Source organism: Myzus persicae, unplaced genomic scaffold (genome assembly GCF_001856785.1).
Source record: "Myzus persicae strain clone G006 unplaced genomic scaffold, MPER_G0061.0, whole genome shotgun sequence".
Classification (NCBI taxonomy): Eukaryota; Metazoa; Arthropoda; class Insecta; order Hemiptera; family Aphididae; genus Myzus; species Myzus persicae.
In genome coordinates this window covers 293,713-311,101 of record NW_019101416.1, presented here as the reverse complement: position 1 = coordinate 311,101, position 17,389 = coordinate 293,713, and the positions used below count along the sequence as shown (strand labels likewise).

The 17,389-nt window shown below is 27.3% G+C and overlaps 2 protein-coding genes across 2 annotated transcripts; both read right to left on the bottom strand.

Annotated features, from left to right (window-relative positions):
• Nucleotides 1-921: 921 nt before the first annotated feature.
• LOC111029007 (bumetanide-sensitive sodium-(potassium)-chloride cotransporter-like) lies at nt 922-16,161 on the bottom strand. Its single transcript, XM_022307820.1, has 17 exons — nt 15,525-16,161; nt 14,799-15,060; nt 7,609-7,865; nt 7,431-7,545; nt 7,221-7,363; nt 6,972-7,166; nt 6,648-6,894; nt 6,322-6,443; nt 5,319-5,454; nt 5,026-5,237; nt 4,710-4,948; nt 4,476-4,631; nt 3,912-4,015; nt 3,703-3,811; nt 2,716-2,840; nt 1,747-1,852; nt 922-1,676 (listed from the first exon to the last, which is right to left on the bottom strand). The coding sequence occupies exons 1-17, from the start codon at nt 15,573-15,575 to the stop codon at nt 1,547-1,549; spliced, it is 2,709 nt and encodes a 902-aa protein (XP_022163512.1). The 5' UTR covers nt 15,576-16,161; the 3' UTR covers nt 922-1,546.
• Nucleotides 9,148-10,251, bottom strand: LOC111029006 (solute carrier family 12 member 3-like). Its single transcript, XM_022307819.1, has 2 exons — nt 9,971-10,251; nt 9,148-9,494 (listed from the first exon to the last, which is right to left on the bottom strand). The coding sequence occupies exons 1-2, from the start codon at nt 10,019-10,021 to the stop codon at nt 9,174-9,176; spliced, it is 372 nt and encodes a 123-aa protein (XP_022163511.1). The 5' UTR covers nt 10,022-10,251; the 3' UTR covers nt 9,148-9,173.
• Nucleotides 16,162-17,389: the final 1,228 nt, after the last annotated feature.

Genomic DNA, 17,389 nt, shown 5'->3' with positions numbered 1-17,389 from the left:
AGAAAAAATTAATTGATCAAATTAAAAATAATATGTGATTTTAATGATAAAATTTATATGATATGTTACGTAGTTAGTAAAAATTATTGTGAATCTAAGCTCGACTATTATTTATTTTCACTGACAACAATTTATGAAGAACAAAGTATTATATTTTCAATTTTTTTGTCAAAGCAAAAAATTTTGTACCGACAATAATTTTAAAAAAAACTATTAAAACTCGAAATTTTCTTATGCTTATAAATGGCTCAAAAAGAGACGTAATCTTTCAAAAATATTTTGGTGCATAGAAATTGTTAATATAGATATTCAGGGAAAATGTCAACTCTATTTGGTAATTTTTTTTTTGAGTTGCATTAAAAAACAAAAACAACTATCTTTCATTTTTTGTTTGTTTTTTTCTGAGGCGTTTGAAAACTATTTGGAATTTTTTTACATTTGACCTCTCATAGTACCAACTAGATTCACATTCCTACCAGAAAAGACGATCCAACCAGAGATGGTTTGAAATGATAGACACAAAAAAAACACTAATCATTGTAAAATCAATACTTTCATCACTTTGCTCAGAATCGAAACAAAATCTTTACAAAATGAGTAAAAAAAGAATAAATCATTATAAATCATTAAGTGTAAAGATATTATTAGTGCTTAAAAAGATAGTAATATGAGGGTTTATAAATTACAATATACTTCATTAAAATGATAAAATTATCTATGTAATAATATTATCTATTATGTTCCGAAACATCCCAATTTTACATGGGTATATTTCATATTTTTCCAGTATCACTGATGATTTAAGAATAATATTAATTCAACTTACCGGCTACCATATTAATAATAATAGTAATAACAATATAAAATATCCTAAACTGACATACCGACATACCGACATACCGTCTCCGCTCGGAATCGTTTTTAGTATACAAATATACAATGATTTGATATCATTCAATTCGAATTTAATACCATCCATTACTGTACTTCTTAGAGTCTTAGACACTTAATGTATGGTAGAGCGATATCCAATAACCCACTTTTTTTTATTTCAAATTATAAAATTCTGTTGTGTTCAAAATAAAATGTTTTATTTTTATAAGTGGATAAGTGAAATAATCCTGGGTATATGGAACAATATTTGTGATTATAATTACTTCTTATAAAATAATAATTTACCACAGGCGTATTCGGAAGACCGAAGAATTAGTCTAATTGAGTCGTATAGACAGAGTTAGGGTTGATATTGAGGCTTGGAGCACATTCAACTTCTCTGTGATGTTTCAATATTTTTTCTATTTTCGACTTGGCCGTGTTAGAGAAATGCAAATGTATTCTTTCGAGTTTAAGACATCACGTCTATGTCACGTAATAAAATTAAGATTTCGAAATTGTTTGGATTAATGATCTTAGTTAAATTTAGCCCCAAGTAAAAGGAAAAAACTTCGCAATGTCTACATATCCATTAATCTGAAAAGAAATTTAATAGTACGTGATTGTATACATAATTAAAGGAAAATGTATGCATATTAAGTTTGTTTATGGGTTAAGCATTGACGGTAAGAACTGGCTGAGTACTCCCATTGATTATAATACATGGTGGTAACCCTCTAGAAATCGTTTCTATCCAACACATGAATATTATATTGATTTCCTCGTTATTTTGTGGAGTCGTTCTGAAAAAAAGTTTTTTTTTATATTAATCATTCACAAATGGATAAGAACAAACATTAATATTACACTTACAAGATAATAAGATCAGAATTAAATGAATGTAATTCCATTAAATCTCTCAAAAACAATGTTTCTGCTATATGTTGTTTTTGTAAATTGAAATCATCAAATTGATTCACTAGAAAATAAATTTAAGTTATTAAAAAAGTAATTTTTGCATTAAGAATAGTTGATTATTATTACACAAATCACCGGGATGAATAATGCCATTGATTTTTTAGCTAAAATACATACAAAGTATAATATTTTCCTGTTTTTGGAAATACAATACACAGGTTGTTATAACAGGGTAATAGTGTTATAATAGGGCCAGGAACAAACAATAATAGTTCGTGTGCCCGGGCACCGATGCGGTTATCACACCTTGTCACACATCAAACCACCTTATTGCGAATAATGTAAAACAAGGGTTATAATAAAGACATCGAGATTCGAGGCGATTAGCGCACACAAATAATAAAGTATAATATTATAATATAAAAAAACTCCGGGGATTAGCGCCTAAAAATAATACAAGGATCGAGGCTATTTGAGCCATCGAACACGTAAAAAATAATAATGATTGGCGATTTGCGCCTGTGAAAATAATAAAATAGATAGATCAGCGTTAGCAATGCGGGACGGACTAACATAATTGCGGCGGCCATCCTAATCTCACACGTGCCGAATCGTCACTGCGTAATATGTGTTATATAATTCACACACGACACAATATTATAATAAAACAAAAACAAAATAAATATACATAAATAGGAAACAGATATCTTGTAATGCTTGTGTGTGTGTGTGTGTGTGTGTGTGTGTGTGTGTGTGTGTGTGTGTGTTGTTCGGTGTTTTAATTGCTTAACTGTATTCGGACCTCAACACAGGTCATAAGAAGAAAAGAGTTTTTTGATAGTTTACACTTACTATTAGCCATTAGTTATACAATATATCTTAGATTCTTAGATAACTAACGAATAATAAAAAGCTTTATCTCACTTTTGGTATCTGTGCGTTCCAATAAAGAATTGAAATATGTCATTGTTGTTGGACTAGCAGTGTTTGCTAAAATTATATCCAAGTAGTCGAAATCAATTCGATACAGTGATAACAATTGTTTTAACCTGAAAAATTAAGATTTTCATTGATAAGAATAGACAAACCTTTCAGGAATCTTGTATTAAATTTTTAAATAATATAAATAAAAATAACTTTTTTATGAATTCTAAGTGCTTTTTACGAATTTTGTCAAAATTTAAACTTTAGATGCTCATAAAAATTATTACTGATTTGCACTAAACTTATTTTAAATTTCAACTTACAATAACTTATAAGGAATTACTTACATTGTAATTACTCACATAACATTTTAAAGTTTTTAACAAACAGAAAATTATTAAAAATCGTAAATTTCATATTCTTATAAATTACTCAACTCGAGTCAAAATATTTTTTAATATTTAACCGTGTTTTAAAATCTTCTATCTACGGAAATATTTTTTAGAGTTACCTATGACAAAAAACAAAATCGTAAAAATCGAGTTTTTCCTTAATGTTTTTTTTTGTTTATCGCGGCCCTTTCAAAAACTATTAGAAATTTAATTTTTCAAATGAACCAACTACTAAATTTATCTCGAGAACAGACAGTATTATGGTACACAGTATATTGTGCTTAGCAGTAGCACACACAGGATTTCTTTTCGGTTGATTTTGTGTTCACAATAACTTTTCAGAAATTACCAAATTACCATATGATACGATAGAAGAGAAAGAAAAACCTTCAGAAATTAAGATACTTTAGGAGCAAGGTTGAGATTTCATACCGTCATTAAAATATTGAATTACAGATTTCATGTTCATAAAATAATGTTTTAAATAATATTGTAATTCAACACTTTATCTCTGAGCTGAAGCAATATACATACTGTTATAACTAATTTTGTTTTTTTTTAGTTAATACATTTTTCATAAAAATATATTTATTACTTGTGTTTTTCTTCAGACAAACATTCAACTTTGTTTGTAACTCCATAAATTCGATATTTACAATTTTTCCACGTATGTTTTATTATAAATGCAATGATTAGCGATAAACCTAAATATACAATTTCAATACATTTTAATTATATCCAGCAAGTTGTATAGATATTGAAGATAATTTACTTTAAAAGGAAGTACTTATTTAATATACCAACCTCCATCGTTGTACAACCACCACACATCTACTGTTCCATGATTTCGTTTTTTCTGCTCGAATGAAAATTCCTCGTTCTTTATTTTTACAATGCAATCAGCCACCCTGCAATTGTTTTCTTATATTATATAATATATGCTAATTATTCTATGATTAGATAATCCTATTAACTTTAATAATAATTATAAATTGTATAATATAGGACATACAAACAGTTTGATACACCTGAGATATAAAATGTCAAAACTTATAAACAAGATAGGGAAGCTCATTTTGTGGGCATGCTAAATTCCGGATTCTAACCTCATAACAAACAACTTATTATAACTATTTAACAACGCTATTAATTATAATTTCATACACAATATATTCACAGTAACTATACAGATACTAAATAAATAACTTTATACTAACATCCGTAACTATGGGTAACTATGGTAACTAACAGGCGGACGAATGAACGGGCATAACAGGGGTCTAAGGTTTTTTAAACTTTTGTTTATAGAAACCTAAAACCTAAATAACTAACTAATACATTTTAAAAATAAATAATAGTTATAACTACTTTTGTTGATTTATAATATTTTGATTTGCTTGGGTTTTACTCGGGATTTCTTCATTTTTATGCTTAACATCTTGAGTTAATAAATTCTGATCATCATAACTCTCAGTTGATGACACACGGACCATGATTGTTGACATGTTATTCATATTTGCCACACTAACAAAGAAGTATCCATTGTAACATACATTTGAAGTATCAGTTATATGAATGTAAAATATTTTAAATGATACGTACTTGAAAATATTTAAATAAGTTTGAAGATCTTGATACGGACAATTTAACCAATCAGACTTGTATCCAACCATTGCTATATTTGGTCTTAATTGTCCATGTCCACAGCTATGTATCATATGCGTTGCTAAGTCCAATTCTATGTTATCAATGACAACATAAAGGGATTTTATTCCAGAACTTCTTAGCCACTGATTTCCTTCATCAAGGCATATTTTCTTTTGTCTTGGTGTAAGCGATATCTTTATAAAAATATTTACATTCATAATTGTAATATACGAAATTACCACAAATTGTATTATTTTTTGTTATATCTTACCTTTTCAACATTGACACACATTTGTACACCATTATTCTTTGTTATCAAATGAGCTAAAGAAACTAATTTTTTTCTTGACTCAGGTTTTCCCGTAAACACAATCAAATTAGGTAAATAATTTTTGGTATGGTATTGAATGGTATCGGCTTTGTACACGTTTCTTACAACTGTTTTTATTTGTTGTGTTTGCATAGAAGATCCCCAATTTATCACTTTATTGAATTATAATTTTTATTATTATAAATATTGATTAGTTAAGTAGTTAGGTTCATTTTATAAGCAATTTAACAAACCTTCATTTTTTCTACCAGCAAGTATGTACAAAATACATACAGCACAACCAACAATTGTTGACTTCATTTTACCAATAATTATCATTACTAAAATACAGGTTATAGATGCAGCAAGACTTAACCATTTGTTATAAAACTAAAAAAGTAAAAACGTATTTAAATAATATGTTGTGATTATAAAATACAAACTGATAACTATTAAACTATTTACAACCAGGAATATTTTCTAAGCATCTTCTCAATACTCCTCACAAGGCCAATCATACTACTCTAACTTCAATTCTTAGGCCAAATATTTTATTTTAAAAACCGAGTATTGAATCATCATTATCGAAATTCCTATCTGACGTAATATCTATTTTTCAATCAGTTCTTATCTGTATTAGCTGCATTTAATACTCCAATAACTCCATAATCAAAATAATCACCATTTGAAAATTATGTCAATTGTTTAGTAACATTCTGTAATATTGTGGAGTTAAGAATAACTTCTTGTAGTAAGTATATAAAATTGAGTGTGAGTAGATGTCATACTGCTGTAATTTTTGATTGACATAAGAATTATTTTCATTGAAAATGCCAATAAATCATGAGGTAAAATATATAATAATTTTATGGGGTATAGAAATGTAGATATCAACATTTAGTGAAAATGTCATATTTACAGTATTCTTTTTAGATTTAAAAGGTCAAAATCGTCTTTGTCAAACAATTTATGCTGAAAAATTCCATTTTTTCCATAATTTATATTAATTTTTCCTGCAGTTTTTCAAAAACCACTGGGAATTTTTTACTTTCGACCCCCTAAAGCATCAAGTAGATTCACTTTCTTTTCATTAAACATGTTGTTGAAGGAAATCAAAGCACTTAAAACCTACAGCATAAAAAACAAATTTAAAAAACACCCAAATTATTGTAAAATCAATACGTTCATCGCTCAGTTTACAATCTAAAATTTATCTGAATATCTGTATGTATATAATATTTACTGATGTGTAAGTACCTTGTATGTTGGCCTCCAGCCTAAAGGCTTAAAATATGCAACATGAAATGTACACAAATTTAACATAGCGTATGCAGATAAATACATAACTGAGATCCATGAGCAAATACTATAAAAAGTTCCTAAAAAATACATATTAAATAATTTTAGATGTTTCCAGAAAAAAAATACGATTACATTTTATTTTGCTGATGGAAACAAACTCTCTGACTTTTTATAATATTATTTTGATGACAATAACTTCAAATTTTGGAAACATTTGATTATTTGAACTTAATAGTTTGTTGGACTACTACAATACTACTAAATATTATATAATCTATTACCTATATATAAATATATAAAACAATATATTATTGTTGTCACAATCATGGCTAAAACATGTGCCCGATAGGGTTCATTTCTTTTTCCATAACCTTTTGCTAAATACTTGAGAAGTGGATAAACATCATCTTGCCCCATTCTTTGTAACAACTTTGGAACAAATGTTAATGCGGATGCAGCATTACTAATGGAAGCTGCTAAATAACCGATGATTACAGTATACGGCCATAACGAAATCGACCGGAATACCTTAAAATATTAAAAAATAAATGTCTATTCGCATATGTAACATTGATGTTCATAAATTATATTTAAAATTAATTAACATGAACGTTATTGTACAATCCACTAGGGCAAAATCTTTCCGAACAATTTGAAAAATTTCCATTTTGAAATTCGTTTTCAATGCCACTCGCTTCTCTCAATTGAACTGATCCAGTAACTACTATTAATACAATATACGTAGTTGTAGTAATAAGAATCGATAATAATGTTCCTTTTGGTATTGAAGTACTAGGATCCTAAAAAAATATCGAGTTTATGATCACTTGTCGAATTAATATTATTTTGTGTACTTTAAGTTTTTCCGATGAATATTTTACTCCATTGTGTATACCAGTTACACATGGAAAGAAACATGCGAAAATTGTAAAAAAAGATTGTTGACCGTAATATTCAGGCCTATAGTTTGGATACCAATTTTGTTTGAAGGTTTTCACTGGAATGTAATGTGGACTCGTTTTAATGGTGAATAATAATTAATAAATAGCAATGATATATATTACTGTCAAGTCCAGTGAAACCTTCTGCCTGGGCCAAGGTATTTTTTGGACCATTATATGCGCCAATAATAACGTTAAAAATAGCGAAAATTATAGCTATCAGGGGAGCATTTTGTACCTAAAATAAAAAGATTATAATAAATTAAATAATTAAATAATTTATGAAATAATTTTTACACACTCTTTTTTCTTTATCCATGCTGATACAACAAAGTATACTCATCGTTATTATACTTGAGATTGCTAATACGTTGAATTTTAATTCTGAATGTAGTATTTCATTCATATCTATGATTGGTTGTAGAGATGCACATAGAAAGGAGGAAAATACGAATATGTTCATAGCCGCAGAAACCATGTTCGCATATGCTAATAGGATACCAATGGACGCTCCGAATCCCGGACCAATTGTTCGTGAAATAATGAAATAAAGACCCCCTACTTAAATAAAATAATAATTAATCAATAAATAAAACTGTTTGACGAAAATCTATATTTTTATTAGAAAAAAAAGGAAAGGAGACAGAAGTAGAGGCAATATTGTGGCTATGTATTTTTAATGTTCCAAAATTTCGGTCAATTCATAAAAAAATATTAACTATTATTTTAAACATAAGGTGCTAAAGAAATGGAATTGATTGATGAACATCAGTCTTACAACAATGTGTTACTTATATAATATTGAACGTGAATTGTTGCAACGGTTTCCTAAGTGTAAGACTTGGCAAGTTTACCTAACACAGGGAGTTCTGTGTGAATTTTTTTTATAATAGATTTTTGTAGATGAGTTTAATGGTCAATAATAAAGAAAATTCCCGACAGTAAAAACCTTTAAGTAGGTAGCTACAGTTCATCCAGTTTATTGAAATTACCATATTAACAACTACTATTTCTAAAAATGAATTCGAACAAAAATATTGGGGTCCTTTTTGTTGAATTTTTAAGATTAATCTGTCTAAGCTATATAAGCTATAAGCAATCCTGGGAAAGTTAGTTATTATTCCATTTTGGCTATAGAAAGAATATAAAAAATAAAAACCAGTTAAATTTACTTCTTTAAAATGCAAGTTATTTTTAAAGTCTATAAAATATAGTGAATTAGTAAGATCTTAGAAAAGAATAAACCAACTAAGTAAGAAAAAAGTTACTAAAAGTAATACAAATAAATTTGAATTTAACTTAAAAAGTTTTGAAATCGAAAATAATTTGTTAAATTGGTCGATAATTACATGAAAAATACGTCAAATTAAGCAGCTCAGTTAATTTATTAACAGAGAGAGTGGGGCTTTCGTTAGGTAAGTTAGAAGTTACCGACAAAAGTAACTCCAAACTTAATTTATAACTCTGTAATTATAGTTAGTGACCGTCCTTAGCTGCTACAAACTTTTGAGTATTGGTACATACATGTTTTTGGAATATTTTCGAACATTATGATTACTAAATACTTTGGGGGTCGCATGGAATCTAAATAAGCATAATTATTCTATACCTGAATTCCATCTGCAGAATTCTTTTGGGTAAATAAGTAAAGAAAATATATTTAATTAAATTTTTTTTTTTAATTTATCGGGTTCAATGCTTGTATGATATAACTATGATAATAATATTATATTTATATTTTATTATATATTATAATATTTTATAATAATTATATATTATTTTTATTATTTATTTTTATAATATTACAATATTATAATATTATTATTATATTATTGTGACATAACTATTTAGAGGCAAATTATACGCCTATGTCATTTCTATATGATTTATGGTATTTTCCATTGTTACTGAATAAAAATAATACATTCCTTTTATTTTTCCATTTGTGCTGATTGCAGATAGTGACAAATTGGTGATTAGAATAATAATCAGTGAAAGAAAAATAATAATGATTGTATGAAATATTCCAGCGTATCCTAAAATCCACGGCATCTTAAAGAAAATTATCACGCTCCAGGTGCTGAGTAGACATGGAATCAACACGCCTTTCACCCATCCCAGTTTTATTCCTGGGCTAACTTCTACATTGTTTTCTTCTTCGCGGTATAGTTCATTGAACGATTGAATCTTTAAGTATAATAATACACATCATTGAAAAATTAATAAAATAAAAGACGAGTATACAAGGTATAATTATATACAACTTTTTATTATTTTTATATTACGGTTTGTATCAATATTTATTCTTAAATAAAGACAGAATAATTATAAATTGAACTATACGTTATTTATATGAAAAATATGATGACAGTTTTACATTTTGATTTGTATAAATAGGTAGAACTTGATAATAAAAAATAAATCGATAAGATTTTTACATTTTTTTTTTGGTTATTCGTTTCAAAGAAGAAGTTTTTTAATGTTTACAACATTTGTATTCATATACAAACACTCAAAATGTATCCAGTAGTCAGATTACAAACATATAATAGATTTAGGTGTAAAAGATAATTTTAGAACTACTATGAAAAATTTAATTTCTAGTGCACAGCTATAAAAATCAATAAAATTAAAAATACCATACGGTTTTTTAAGACAGGTACCTGATCAATCCACGGACGACTTTTGATATCAATTTCTTCGTGTTCTGACATATTTTTAAGCTTTTAAAATGATAACTGTTACCCATTTATGTGAGTGGAGCTTTATATAATGTTTAGTAATTGACTCATTATTTTAATTAATTAAATAATTCATAAAAAAAAAATTGGGAATAATAATATTATGCTGTAAAAGTTCACGAGATATTCACAGTAGATAAAAATTAATGAATATTTTACTATGCCTTTAGAGGCTATAATAATAAAATTATAATCAAAACGATCTAGGCATAAAATGTATAATTATTGTGTAATATTTAAAATAAATAAAATATTTTTAGTGTATACTTATATATAAATCACAAGACAATTAATTATGGAGAACCGTGCATAATGTTAGTTGATGGTACACACATACTGTTTAGGTTTACACAAAAACTAATAATGTATAGTAGAATAATCATACATACACCCTTCAAGCTAATGAAATAAAATCTCTAATCATCCTTAAATGACACCATAACACGTGAACACATATGTATAGTTCCTTGCATTATACAACATAAACACGCCATTAATTCATTCCGATATCATTAATCTAGTAGCAGGGGTCGTTATAGGGTTTTTTCTCCGAAGCTAATATTCAATTATTGCAGTTTTCGACCCCCGTATTCAGGCGAGTGATCAACCTACTGTATGCACCGTATGTCCTTACCTTAAGTATTTATCCCTTATATCCATTACAAAATATTCTTAGCCTTAGTTACCTAAACTTTGTATTTTCACTCATATGTATTTTTTATTTTATTAATCTTTCTGTATTTTTGTTCTATTACAAAAAATGGTGCACAGCGGCCAACAGGTATCGTTATCACTACTGTTATACTAAAATAACCACGATTTTAAACAATTTCATAACCAATCAATATATGAAAAAATCATTAAATCCGAATTTAATGTAATAATTTCATATATGTGTTAGCCTATGAACGTAGGTCATACATTTCTCAGATCTGTACAACATAACTTAGTCCAGAGTTCCGATTGTAAAGTTGATGAAGTCCACCCTCTTTTGTAACAAATTTCTTATGAGTTATCTTTTACTGTAAAAAAAACTATTAATAAAAAAATAATTTTATAATTTTAAAATTCATTAACAGAAATATTAGGTGCTCCAACTTCCACAAATACCTACACCGATCATCACATATTGCCCTATCCACATCGAGAATTTTTGTTTTTACATTTTCTCCTTCTTTTCCCGGAAAAAAACGATCTCTTAACTTTAAGCTTTTAGCAGAATTTGATCGATTTAAATAAATTCGAGAATAGAACCAATAAGATAGGAGAGGGATATCAAGGAGTGGGTTCAACTGTTTTGTGACAGGTTTCATGTTATTATCATTTTACTACAGTCTTCGAAAATAGACAGTCACAAAATGTTATGAAAAACCTATCATCTCCTACTTTTTAACACCAAATGATGGTTATATGTTATATATCTTCGTGGTCTGCCAACATTTTGTGAAATCAAACTATTGAAATATATTTCAAGTGTTTTCAGTGTGAACCAGAGATAATAAAACTTTTTTGGAGTCGTTCTGGAAATTAATTTTTTTAAATCAATTTTTCACATAAAATAACACTTTAATATTATTATACTTATAAGATGAGAATTCAATGAATGTAATTCAATTAAATCTCTTAAAAATAACGTTTCAACAATATATTCTTTTTGTAAATTGCAATCATCAAATTGATTCTCTGAAAAATTAATTTAAATTGTACAAAAATTATTTTTGCTTTTTGGATAGTTGATTACTTAATGACATAAATCCCAGGATTGATATTAAAATAATGATTTATTAGCTAAAATGTATACAACGTAACAAAAATTGTTAAGTGTTACTTTTAAAAACATGAGTCGTTGGGTGAAGAGTTCTGAGATAATTTCACCGATAGGTATATAATATATCATCGAAAGTTAAGGTATAACAGAGCTTTTGAATTTATATTTAACTACTTGTGGAAAATATTCTATAATATCTCACAATGTCATGTCAATTTTAATATTATTATGATAGGACTTTTTAGGTAGGGTCAACTTTGGAATTTAGTTATATGTATATATTACAACCATACTTTTAGCTTTGATCACTTTACCATCCGTCCCCCCTTATACACACCACTGCACGTGCTTCTTTTAATTTTATAGCTTATCGTAAATATTTAATTTACAGATTGTATGCACATAAAATAATGTTTTAAAAATGTTATGAAAAGCTACAATATACAATAAGTACTTGGTAACTACTATAAAAATAATTTATCCCCATTGCCCCATTGGAGCAAGCATAATATATCTTTATATACTATTGTAAATAATTAGATATTTATAAATTAATACATTTTTCATAAAATTATAGTTTTTAATTGTGTTTTACTTCGGACAAACATTCAACATTATTTTTTACACGATAAATTTGAAATTTAAACTTTTTCCACGTAGTACAATGTTTTATTATAAATGCAATACCTAACCTAACCTAACTAATGAATAACAATAAACCTAAACACAATTTCAAAACAGTTTTATTTTTCCAACATGTTGTATGCATGGATATAGAAGATGATTTGCTTTAAAAATAATTTTTTATTTAACATACACGCTACTGTCACCAAGAAACTATAATCTCTTAAAAAATGTCTAATTATATATCTTATAAGTTATTAATGTTATTATGTATAGAAACTTAAGCAAATTAAATCAGTATCTTTATTTGTTTATAATTAACATAAATTATATTGTGGAATAGTATTAAAATATTGTATCTAGGATGATCGTTTTATTAAGTTCTCTCAAAAAACAAACATTATACATTTTGTTGTTTATTACGGTTATTACTGTTACTTAATTATTTTTTTTTTGTTTTTAGAGTTATCAATTTTAATTATAAATAAATTGTAAAGATTGACATTGGTGTAACCACGGCAACGTATCGATTAGATGGTCATAGACATGCAAACAGACTGATTCACCCGGGATATTAAATGTCAAAACTTATAATTCAACAAGTTGGGAAAGCTCATTTTGAGGGCATGCTTTTTTCCGGTTTCTAAACATATTTTTATACAACGCAATAAACTATTATTGCATACACAATTTATGTGCAGTAACTACAGAGAATAAATAAATACCTTATTATCGCCATTCGTAACTATGTATACTGGTAACTTACTGTCGGATGGACGGGCGGACGGACATAACGTGTTTTAAACTTAAGTTTAGATACATAAAGCCTAAATAACTACTTCTACAATTGTAAATAATAATATAAGGAATTTATACTTTTGTTGATTTTTAATATTTTGATTTGATTGCATTTTGTACGGAATTTCTTCATTTTTATTCAAGTGCTTAAAATCTTGAATTAATAAATTCTGATCATCATAACTCTCGGTTGATGACACACGAACCATGATTGTTGACATGTTATTCATATTTGCCACACTGATAAAGAAGTATTCATTATAACTTACCTTTAAAGTGTCAGTTATATAAATGTAAAATGTTTTAAATAATACCTACTTGAAAATATTTAAATAAGTTTGAAGATCTTGATATGGACAATTTAACCAATCGGACTTGTATCCAACCATTGCTATATTTGGTCTTAATTGTCCATGACCACAGCTATATATCATATGAGTCGCTAAATCTAATTCTATGTTATCAATGACAACATAGAGGGATTTGATTCCAGAATTTCTTAACCATTGAATTCCTTTGTCGAGGCATATTTTCTTTTGTCTTGGTGTAAGCGATAAAAAAATATGTAAAAAATGATTGTTGGACGTTATTATCAATTCTATAGTCTGAATACCAGTTTTGCTTGAAGGTTTTCACTGGAATACAATGTGAACTCATGTCAATGGTGAATAATAATTAATAAATAGCAATGAAATATATTACCGTCAAATCTAGTGAATCCTGATGCAATTGTTAAAGTACTTTTTGGGCCATTATATGAACCGATAATAATGTTAAAAATACCAACAATTATCGCTTTCAGAAGATCATTTTGTACCTCAAATAAAAATGTTATAACTTATAAAGATTTTAATAATTTATGAACTAATTGTATACAGACTTCAGATTTTCTATCCAGGCCGATCCATCAAAGTATACTCATAATTATTTTAGATTCTGCTCCTAATCCTCTGAATGCCAAATTTGAATCTATTATTTTTCTATTGCTCGATTTTAGTAATGATTATTTAAATTGGTCGATAATTACATGAAAAATACAACTAATTCAACAACTTAGTTAGGTTAGCTTATAAACAGAAAAGGCGGAACTGTAGTTACTGACAAAAGTAACTCCTAACTTAATATTTATTTTTCTAACTAGTTAGTGACCATCTTCGGACCAAGAGTATTTTTTGAATATTTTTGAAACTTTTTTAAAAAAGGTTTCGTATTTAAAATGTTTAAAAATGTTTTCGGAATAATTGTTGAACATTATCATTACTGAATACTATGGGGATGGCATCCAAATAAGCATACATTTTCGATACTGGAATTCTGATTGAATTTTTTTTAGGTTATTTACCTATAGAAAATATATCAAATTAAAAATAGAATACATTTAAATTTAAAATTATATCAACTTTGTTTTTATTATTTTTGAATAAATTGATTTATATATTTACTTGTATACCATATTACCATATAAGTATATCATAATTACCATATAAGTATATCATACATCCATATAATTTTAATTTTATTTATGATATTTTGAATTGTGATTGTATACAATATAGGTACCTCCTTTTACTTTTCCATTCGTACTGATCGCTGATAATGAGAAAGTGGTGATTAGAATAATAATCAGTGAAATAAAAATAATAATAATTGAATGAAATATTCCAGCTTGTCCTAAAATCCACGGCATCTGCAAGAAAAGCATCATGCCCCAGATGCTGAGTAGACATGGAATCAACACGTCTTTGACCCATCCCAGTTTTATTCTTGGGCTAACTTCTACTTTGTTTTCTTCTTCCCGATAAAATTCATTGAACGATTGAATCTTCAAATATAATAAGACATAGCAATACAAAATAAATAAAATACAATTTACAAGGTACAATTTTATAAAACTTTTTATGTTTAAAATTAATGTACAATCTGTGGGCGCAATAATCATATTTTGCACTATACTTTATTTACATGAAAAACATGAGGAATGAAGCCACACTGTGATAGATAAACATTTTGATTTGTATAAAAAGGCAGAACCTAAAAATAAAAATAAATCGATAGGGTTTTTACATTTTTCATGGTAAATATTTTTAAGTAAGAATTTTTTAATGAATGTATATTTAAATATTCAAGATTTATTCACTTATCATGTTACAAACATATAATAATTTTATGTTTAAATAAAAATGGTGGAATATCAAGTATTACTTATGAAAACTTTAATTTCTAGTGCACAGCTATAAAAATCAATTGGATTTAAAATATTTTACAATTTATTTAATACAGATATACCTGATCAATCCACGGACGACTTTTGTTTTTAATTTCACCGTATTCTGGCATGTTTCAAAATTATAACTGCTGTTTAATAATGTGGGGCCCCATGTAATGTACACCGTATGGTAATTAAGTCATTATATTACTTAATTTAATAACTCATACAAAAACATTGAACATACTACTATTATACTGGAAAAGTTCACGAGATCTTCACAATAGATAAAAGCAATGGAATATTTGCATACGCACATGTCTCTGGAGGCTAAATAATTAAAATTATGATTAAAACAGACTAGGCATAAAATGTATAATTATTGGGTAGTATAAAGTATTTCCACAGTATACTTAAATATCAAGCACAAGATAATTAGTTATGGCGAACTATGCATGATGGCAGAGGACAGTATATACATATTACTTATATAAATACGCATTAGTTTTATACATGAGTTCCTTAAATACACTAGCAACACATAAAGAATACCCACATCTCCTCACACACGCCCAGTTCGACCGGAGGCTCTACAAAACGAAACAAATACCCTACCAGCGGTACTTACGATGCACTGTACAATATTCAATCATAAACGTATCGTTAAACCTTGACTTGGCGTGTATCCGATACACACCAATGAGGAAAGGATTGCACGAAAATCGGTCTATAACGGCTCAGACCAAATGGATACCCAAGCCAGTCTGTCAGTAAAAAGCCTAAAGACACGTCGTCCACGCCAGTATGCACTTCGACAATATTAATATTCCACTCCTTATTTACCTAACTATACAATATTAAGTTTGTTGGCTGTTATCAAAATTTTATCTGCTATAGTTATTACTGATAACTTATTAGTTACCATACATATGTGATGCATATGTTTTTACGCACATTAGGTACTAAATATAATAAAGTAGTAGAATAATCATATATGTATAGGCCCTTTAAGCTAATGAAATAAAACACTTATCAATCTTAAATGACACCATAACACGTAAATACATAAACACGTATGCATAGTTCTTTGCTTTATGTAAAGTAAGCACGCCATTTTAATTCACTATAATATACAATCTAGTGTCCTTTGTCGGGGGACGCGCTCAACTGCAGTTTCTCGACTACCGTATTCGGACCGGTCATCACTCTTCAACCTCCTGTATGGCTGTATTTTATGTATTTCTTCACTATATAGTGAATTATCTTCTAATATCCATTAAAAAATTATGTAACCAGTACTTACTTATACTGCATATTTTTACTCATTTATTTTAATTTATTAATCTTTCCATATTTTTATTTTACTACAAATGGCGCCCAACAAGTATCGTTGTCACTACGGTTATAAAAATAATAATTCAACAATTTCACAAACAATTTACATATGAACAAATCATTGAATCCTACTCGAATGTAATATTGATCATTGAAAAACGAAAATATTTTATACTCATATAACAACATTTTTGATTAAATTTAATAAATACAAAAACAATCATTTTTTAACAAACTAAATTTAACAAACTATTGAAAAATTCTTAAAAAAAATAATAGTTCTTTCCAAGGAACCTCCAGAAAAAAATGTTTATAATATAACTTATAAGTTATAAGTTACTAATACCAACAATTATTTCTTTTTAACAAAAAGCGTTAAACACAATACGACTAAAATGCAACTATAAATCATTACACTTTATATTGCTTACTTACATTATTATAAATTATACTACTCATAATATTAAACAACAAGTTAGAAAATAAATTACCTATTGGGAGAAATTTGAAACAACCCAAATATACTATAAAAACAATTCTAACAGTTCTAAAATAATGCATAGCTACATTTAAATAAATACAACAAAGATGCTGTACCATAAATCCAAAA